Below are 9107 nucleotides of genomic sequence, written 5' to 3'. Positions count from 1 at the left end.
ATTCTAGTAATGTGGTGTGTCACATTTATTGATTTGTGCATGTTGAACTATCCTTCCATCCCAGTTGGTCATAGTATATAATCCTTTTCCTGTGTGGTTGAATTTGATTTGCTAATATTTCCTGACTATTTTTGCATCTATATTTAGGATGGATATTGGCCTATAGTTTTTTTTTTTTTTTCCTGTGGTGTCCTTATCTGGCTTTGGTGTCAGGGTGATATTGACCTCCTAAAATTCCATTAGAAGTATTCCTTCCTGTTTTTGAAAGTGTTTGAGAAGGATTGGCACTAATTATTCTGTAAATGTTTGGTATAATTTGCCAGGGAAGATATCTGCTTCTGTGGGTTTCTGTGTTAGGAGGTTTTTGATTACTGATTCAATCTCCTTATTTGTCTTTGTTCTATTCAAATTTTCTGTGTCTTCCTGATTCATTCTTGGTAGCTTGTATATTTCTAGGAAGTTCTCCATTTCTTCTAGATTATTCAATTTGTTGGCATATGATTGTTCATAGTAGTTCCTTATAATCTTACGTATTTCTGCAGTATTGCTTGTAATGTCTCCTATTTCATTTCTGATTTTGAGACTTTTGACTTTATTTCTTAGTCTAAAGATTTGTCAATTCTTTTTGTCATATGGAAAACTAGCTCTTAACTTCATTGATTGATTCTATTGATTTTTTGGTATGTAACTTATTTACTTCCACTCTGACCTTTGTTATTTCCTTCCTTCTACTCACTTTGGGCTTAGTTTGTTCTTTTTTAGTCCCTGAGACATAATGTTAGGTTGTTGTTAGAGATTCTTCTATATGCTTAATATATGCATTTATCACTATAAAATTCCCTCTCAGAAATGCTTTTGTATCATCCCATTGGTTGTGGTGTATTATGTTTCCATTTCAATTAGTTTCAAGATGTTTTTTGATTTCCTGTTTGATTTCTCATTTGACTCAATGGTTGTTCAGGAGTGTGTTGTTTAGTTTACACATATGTATACATTTTGCAGCTTTCTTCTTCTTTATTTCTAGTTTCATATCAATGTTGTCAGAAGAGATACTTGGTATGATTTCAATCTTAAATTTTGTAAGACATGTTTAGTGTCCTATCATATGATGTATTCTGGAAATATTCTGTGTGAACTTGAGGAGTGAATGTATTCTGCTGCTATTGGATGCAACGTTCTATAAATGTCTTAGGTCCATTTCATCTAATGTGTGTTTTAAGTCCAACATTTCCTTTGTTGATTTTCTGTCTGGATGAACTACCCATTGCTAAAAGATGGGTATTAAAATCCCTATAATTATTGTATGGTGTCTAAATCTCTTTTCAGGTCTGTTCATATTTGATTAATATACTTTATTGCTCTGATTTTGAATGCATATATATTTACATTTATCATCTTGATGACTTGCCCTCTGTATTGTTATATAATGATCTTTTTTGTCTCTTGTTTCTGTGTTTGGCTTAAAGTGTTTTTGTCTGATATGAATGTAGCTATTTCTGCTTCATTTTGCTTTCTCCTTGCATAAAGTGTCTTTTCCATCCCTTCACTGTGAGCCTATGTGTGTCTTAAAGCTGTAGTGAGTCTCTTGTAGGCAGCATATAGTTGGGTCTTGCTTTTTAATCCATCCAGTACTCTGCCTGTTGATTGGTGAATTCAATCCATTACATTTGGAGTGATTATTGATATTTGAGGACTTACTAATGCAATCTTATTCATAGTTTTCTGGTTGGTTTTTATTTTAGTTGTTTCTTTTCCCCTCTGTTTCTGTGTACCATAGTACATTGGTGATTTTCTTGGGTCGTATGCTCTATTTTCTCTTTCTTTGTGTTTTGTGAATCTACTCCAAGTTTTTGCTTTGTGCTTATCATAAGTCTTATATAAACATCTCACAGGGAGGGCAGTCCATTTTTAGCTTATAGTAACTTAACTTAGTCTACAAAAGCCGTACCTGTCTATTCTCCCCTTTTATGTTGTGTATGCCATTATTTCTTTTCACATGTATTGTTTAACAAATCATAGTAGCTACAATTATTTTAACACTCTTCACTTTTAACATTTTAAAGTATAGTTAAGTGGTTTACACACCACCCAAGTACAGAATAAGAATCTTTTTAAGCCTGATAGTGTATTTCCCTTTATTACTGTGTTGTATACTTTCAGATGTTTTAATGTCACTGACTAATGTCTTTTTGTTTCAGCTGAAAAAACTTCTTACAGCATTTTTTCCAAGGCAGGTCTAGTGGTGATGAACAGCCTCAGCTTTTGTGTTTCTAGGAAAGTCTTTATTCATACTCGTATCTGAAGTGTAACTTTGTGGGATAGAGTATTCTTGGCTTTCAGTTTTTCTTTCAGTACTGACTGTGTCATTTTACTCTCTCCTGGCCTGTAGGATGTGTGCTTGAAAACTGCTGATAGCTTAGTGAAGATTCATTTTTAGGTTATAATCTCTCTCTCTTTTTTTTTAAGGATTCTCTCTTTATCTTTGATTTTTGATAGCATTATTATAATGTTTCTTGGAGAAGCTCTTTTTTCATGAGATAATGGAGTTATCTGTTAGCTTTCTGAACTTAGATGTTTAAATCTCTCCCAGGTTTTGGAAGTTCTCAGGATTATTTATTTAAATAAAATTTTTGCCACCTTCTCTGTCTTTTCTAATTTTTAACGTCTATTATTCTAATTTGGTTTTGATGGAATCCCATAGATTACGTAGGCTTTCTTTGTTATTTCTCATTCTTTTTTCTTTGCTCAGCACTGACTGGGTTATTTCAAACTCCCTGTCCTGTAGCTCACTTTTTCATTTTTCATCTGCTCTACTCTACTGCAGATGCTCTCTATTGCATTTTTCATTTCATTCATTGAACGCCTCAGATCCTGAATTCCTGTTTGGTTCCTTTTTATAATTTTTATCTCTTTGGTGAGTATCTCATTTTGTTCATTTTTCCTCCCTTATGTCATTCAATTGTTTTTCCGAGTTTTCTTGTGGTTGTTTTAAACAGCTGTTTTAAAAATCTTTATCAGCCAGGTTGCAAAATTCTGTGCCTTTCAGCTTTGTACTTTGAGAATTATTGTTCTCTTTAGGTGGTGACATATTTTCTTGATAATTCATGTTTCTTGTAGGTTTGTATTGCTGCTTTAGTATTTGAAGTAGCAGACATCTCCTTAAACCTTTACTAATTGCCTCAGATGGGGTATGCCATCTTTTGTGATTTTATAGGTGAGTTTTCCTCTGCCTTTGTATGGGTACACATGTTCCACTCTTCTCGTTCCCTCTTGTTGTAGAATTCTTAAGCTATTGCATTTTCTCTCGTTCTTACCACCTAACCAGTCTGGCTATTGGAAACCTCTATTTAGTTTTCAAGAATGTGGCTCTAGAGCTCCTGTTTGTGGTTTGTCCCTCGCCCAGAGACCCTGATCTCTCTTTCTGAGAGAACTCAGTTTACTAGAGTTGCTCTCACTGCTGCTCTCAAGAATATGCACAAGAAGCTAGTGGCAGGGTGGGGAGAGGCGTGGGTTTAAGACTGGGAGGCTGGGGTTTCTCGTGCATCTGGTCAGGAGATCTTCTGTTGTGGTACTCTTAGTGGCTCATTGGTGGACTTCCTGCTGAAATAGGGAACTATACTTCATTAATACCTTTGATATATGTTTTTTTGATCCCTTTCCTGATCTCCTCTCTCTCTCCAGTCATGGATTACTTGTTCAGTAGTCTAGGTACTTCTAGGGATAAAGAGGTTTCTGAATGCATCTAGCACAACTGTGGTATCCTGGGTACTCAGTGACTGTTCTTTTTCCCCTGCAGGAGAGTTTGCCACAACGAATTGTTTAACTTCTGCAGTGTTGCCTTGGGAAAGGTGGTGCTGAGAAATCTCCTTTCATTGTCTTCACTGTAAACAAATTCGTATTTTTCTTCAGCTCCAATTGTGTGCTGGAATCCTCTCTCAGGAAGTGCGAGCTACTGCAAAGTCTCTCTCATTCATGGGTGGCTGCTCAAATCATCTCTAGCCTTTGCTCAACCCTGACCAAGATGGGTTGGGGCAGGCTCACACTGATCCTGCTGGCTTTGTAGCCCATACTGAAGTCTGTTTGCCTGTTACTGGTTCACAGGTGGGCAGATTCCTCCTGGTCTCTTGGCATTTGGTGCTGGATACTACAACTCCCACAAAGGTACTTTTGTTTGTGGATGACTTCTAATTCATTGTTACTAAAGCAGGAGAAAAAGGAGGAATGTCTTTTCAGTGCTAAGATGCTGATATCACTCCTTTCCCTGATAATTTTTAATCTTATCTATCTACTTATGTAGATATGCAGCCTATTTGATGTGAATATTATAACATCAAAAAACATCAAGTCAAAATTTTTGTTTAAAGGAATTCTGGCTTGGTGTTGTCCCTAAGGTATCTGACAGAAGTAATGTAAATCATTTCTGAGGGAACACATTTTAAACTGAAGCATTAATGTTTCCCACAGATAAATTTTAAGGGAACATTGTTTAAGATAAAAAAATTACTCATCACGCAATTAAACAAGGCACTTGAGCAAGAGTAAGAAACAATATCAAACTATGGAGTGCAATTTGGAAAACTATGTATTTATATTATTAGCTAATAATTATTTCAATAAGTACGTTTTAAAAGTTTAAATAAAGGATATTATTGAAAGTAAGATAAAACAATATGAGACTTTCCAAGCTGACCAAGTGGATAAAGAACAATGTGAAACCTTTAGAGAGAAAACAAAATGTTATGATTGAAATTTGAAATTCAATGGAGGAGTTAAACAGCCCACAAGCACAATTTACGAGAGAACTAATTTACTGGAATAGAGATCTTTAAAAATTAAACAGAGCACAGTAGAGGAATCCAAACAATGGATGTTTCAGTGATGTGGAAAGTAGAGCAAGAAGATTCAAGATACAGCTAACTGGGGTTCCAGAGGCATATAATAGAAATATTAATAGAAATATAGAGACAATGTTAAGAGTATTAGCTTTGTTTAGTAGGAGCACACCAGACTTAGGCTACCATATTGATTGAATGAACATTAGAGGAAGCTGTGAATGTCTCCGTGATTGCAAGAAGAACAGTATATATTGCAGTTGCTCAATAAATCTTTTTGTTGTCATGATTATTGGTCATGATGATGATGGTAACGATAATGAAGAATGTGATTGTCTCCTCTGTTCTCGCAAAATTCTCTCCCCATTCAGTCTTACTGTGGACATAACGACATCTAAGTCTGGGATGAATTACACATATCTGTCTGTTACCATTTCTCCTTCCGTATTGACTACTAATCTTAAATTTCTTCTCTAATTAATAACTTCATTCCTTCAGAATTATTTTTAAAACAGTGCATAAATCAACTGTTTTCAAAACATGTTCAAGGGACTATGAAGCAATGATTAGTCTGATTTTGGGGAATGAAACTGTCCACCTTACTTCTCAGGCTATAGTCTTATGCTTCTATGGGTATTTTCTCTTTTCATTCATTTTTGGAATTAGGAGGCTGAGAAATAGTTGGGGAAAAGAAAGACACTCTGAGTAGCTAATACTGACAAATATTTGTTGTTCACAAACGCAGTTTATTCCATTAATGTCACAGCCTACTTCCAGGGAAATCTCCAAGACTTCTACTTTTAACCATATACAACTCTTAGGCTGTATTTGGCATCTATTTTCTACCTTTCACAGCTTTCTATTATTTTCTTTCTAGTTTGAGTTCATCTAAATAAAAATGGGTTTGTGTTGGTAGTTGTTGTATGACCATCTGGAGAGATGACAACTACAGCATCTTGAAGAGGGCATTCAGTACCTAAGGCAAAAACATTATTTTGGTTATTTACCATTTGGCCTGAGGACTTAGTGCTTACTTTCCCTGGACTGGCTCCAAAGACAAAAGGAGGAAGAACTTCCAGAAATCCTGCCTCAGTTTCCTAATCCCCATATCCACTGCCTAAGCATCCTAACCTTTACATGAGTTAAAGTCAGTTTATTTTGTAGAAGTCTTTAACCTAGGAACCATGAATAGAATGGAGGGTGACTGAGAATCTAACAAAACCATGTGCAAAGGCGGTAAGTAGCTGCAGTTTGCTTGGTAGATGGTCCAGAATTTCCAAAAGAGTTTCAAAAGTATCACTGACTCAAAGAAGATCAGAAATCACTGTCCTAGATAATTTAACTCATAAGTATTTCTATACTGAGGAAAGAAAAAATACGCCTCTGAGGAAAGGAGCATAATGGCTCTTTCAATCTTTCTTACCTAATTTCTCAGTATCTTTCTTAGCATCGTTAATAAGAGTAAGTCACATCCATTTCCAAGCTGCTTCTTGGTGTGTGACTCGTCCCACCATCCCATTGCATTATTCTTATATCTTTCAAGGCTGTATGAGTGCAGAAAGACAGCTATAGAAATGTCCACACTCCCTGATTACAGATTAATTGAACATTAGTTCTCAAGGAGATTTTAAAGAGCATGTATTTCATCATCCTTATTTGATGTATGAGGCTCACAGGATTCAGTGGCTTCTTCAATCACTGAATAAATGTCAGAGCCATGCCTTGGCAGAATCGTTCTGTTTCACCATATAGAGAGATGACAGTGTTTTTCTGGTTTACTATATGTCTAAGTCTCCTATTTTTTTTGAGGAAGATTAGCCCTGAGCTAACTACTGCCAATCCTCCTTTTTTTGCTGAGGAAGACTGGCCCTGAGCTAACATCCATGCCTATCTTCCTCCACTTTATACGTGGGACGCCTACCACAGCATGGCTTTTGCCAAACGCTGCCGTGTCCACACCTGGGATCTGAACCGGCGAACCCTGGGCCGCTGAAGCTGAATGTGCGAACTTAACCGCTGCACCACCGGGCTGACCCCTCCTATATTTTAAAAATCTGGAACAGAAAAACATGAAATCAAGACATTTTAGTAGATAATGTACTAATGGTGCCTGTTTACTGTCTTTTGTCCCCAAAGAGAATGACAATATTTAACTAAGAGAAGTTTTTAGTTAAGTTTCATGATTATACATGAAACACAGATTAACTTGACATTCATGATTGAAGATGTATACACAGTCAGTAGCATCACTGGAAAAAAATAGTGTCTTCTTTTGTTTTTTGAGGATGAAAACATTTCCTTCTCTCATCTTTTTCTCAGCAGATAGTACTGAGCAGGTCCATGAAAGAGGATAGAAATCATACTTCTGTGGCCATGTTTGTTCTCCTGGGACTGTCAGATGAAAAAGAGCTGCAACTTATCCTCTTTCCAATCTTCCTAGGGATCTACCTTCTGACCATAATCTGGAACCTTGGTCTCATCCTCCTTATCAGGATGGACTCCCACCTGCACACACCTATGTACTTTTTTCTCAGTTTCCTGTCATTTATAGACATCTGCTATTCTTCTTCCATCAGCCCAAGGATGCTTTCAGACTTCTTAAAAGATGAAAAAACAATTTCGTTCATTGCTTGTGCCACCCAGTATTTTGTTGGGTCCTGGATGGCTCAGGCTGAGTGCTGCCTGTTGGCCGTAATGGCCTATGACAGATATATTGCTATTGGTAGGCCTCTGCAGTACTCAGCCATCATGGATCCTGACCTCTGTCAGAAGATGGTTGCTGGAGCCTATGGGAGTGGTTTCCTTGGTAGCTTAATTCAAACAGTTTCTTGCTTTCATCTCTACTTTTGTGGGCACAATATCATTCCAAATTTCTTCTGTGACATAACCCAGATTATTTCCTTGTCTTGCTCCAATCCCTTTATGAGCCAAATGATTCTTTTTCTGGAATCTATTTTTGTTGGATTCACTTCCTTCCTTGTCATCCTCTTATCCTATGGTTTTATTGCAACTTCCATCCTGAAAATATCCTCCATAAAAGGTAGTGCCAAGGCCTTCAATACCTGTGCCTCCCACCTGGCTGTTGTGACAATCTTCTATGGCATGGGCTTCTCTGTGTACCTGCATCCTAGCTCTAGCCACTCCAAAAAGCAGAACAACGTTCTGTCAGTGTTCTATGTTATCCTCATCCCAATGTTAAACCCTTTTATCTATAGCCTGAGGAACAAGGAGATCAAAGAGGCCTTGATGAGGGTAGTAAAGAAGGCAACATATTTATCTCAGTAAGAATAATATTTGAGCAAATATTATTTCCTCCATAAGGAAGACAAGGGCAAAAATATGCAAGTGACCTGTTATAGGTTACAAGAAAGCTAGGTAGAGAGAAGAAGTGAAAACTTGGCTTCTCATGTCTTAATGCCATTATGTTTAGCTGCCACCACCAAGTGATCTGCCTAATGCAGTGTCAGCAACATTGAATTCAGTTTAAAAGGTCTTTTTCCATGATTAGACCTAGGCAGGTAAAACAGTGTTTCGAGATTAGAAGTTCCGATTGATATTATATGTAGATAAATGAGAAGACCTAGGAAGCCACTCAAATAGGTCTTTCCTCTACAATTCTTAAAATGTCTTTTATTTATTTTTAACTAGGTATTTATTTATGTTTTGATTACAATAAAACAAAATCATGTATAAAATTATAGATGTGAAAATTAAGAGTAATTTTTAAATGAATACTTTTATAATTTCATCCCAAAGGCAGAGGGTGTGAGAGGGAGGGACACAGAAAAAAGAGAAATGGAAAGAGAGAAAAAGTCAGAGAGAGAAAGAGAGAGAGGAGATGAGAGGAGAGAAGAAGGAGAAAGATAATCTAGCTTTATTCTCAAATAATCTTATTCCCTCTATCCTACTCCTTGAGTGTCCTTGTGAAGTGAATTATGAAAAAAAAATTGGAGAAAGGAATGGTAGATAGAAGGGGCACTTTTCAGGTCAAGAGTTGGGGAGATTCTCAGAGACTAGAAAGAAGTCAAAGTCATCAACTTCTGGGCATAGGTGGCCTGGAGCATACTCCAAGGTAGCTTCCCAGAGACCATATAAGACCTCAGAAATGAAGGCTTTCATCGTGAGTGTGGGCGACAGGGTCTAAGTCCCAGTGCCCTGAGCCTCTCAGAGATTCCCAGGCCTTAAGTTTGACCAGGGAGCAGCAGAGACACCAGACTTGAGGGGACCATGGAAACTCAGAGTCCAACCAAGAGAACTTAAAGAAAATTTAAGAAG

The 9107-nt window shown here is 36.9% G+C and overlaps 1 protein-coding gene across 1 annotated transcript; it reads left to right on the top strand.

Annotated features, from left to right (window-relative positions):
* The first annotated feature begins 7172 nt into the window (after nt 1-7172).
* LOC138916851 (olfactory receptor 5AN6-like) lies at nt 7173-8117 on the top strand. Its single transcript, XM_070230455.1, has one exon. It carries the CDS (start codon nt 7173-7175, stop codon nt 8115-8117), a length of 945 nt encoding a protein of 314 aa, XP_070086556.1.
* Nucleotides 8118-9107: the final 990 nt, after the last annotated feature.

The sequence above is a fragment of the Equus caballus genome, chromosome 12 (assembly GCF_041296265.1).
Source record: "Equus caballus isolate H_3958 breed thoroughbred chromosome 12, TB-T2T, whole genome shotgun sequence".
Classification (NCBI taxonomy): Eukaryota; Metazoa; Chordata; class Mammalia; order Perissodactyla; family Equidae; genus Equus; species Equus caballus.
This window is presented reverse-complemented; position numbering and strand designations above follow the sequence as displayed.

What these genes read in the sequence shown, in the direction of transcription:
- LOC138916851 (XM_070230455.1), top strand. Translation starts at nt 7,173, where the DNA reads ATGAAAGAGGATAGAAATCATACTTCTGTGGCCATGTTTGTTCTCCTG.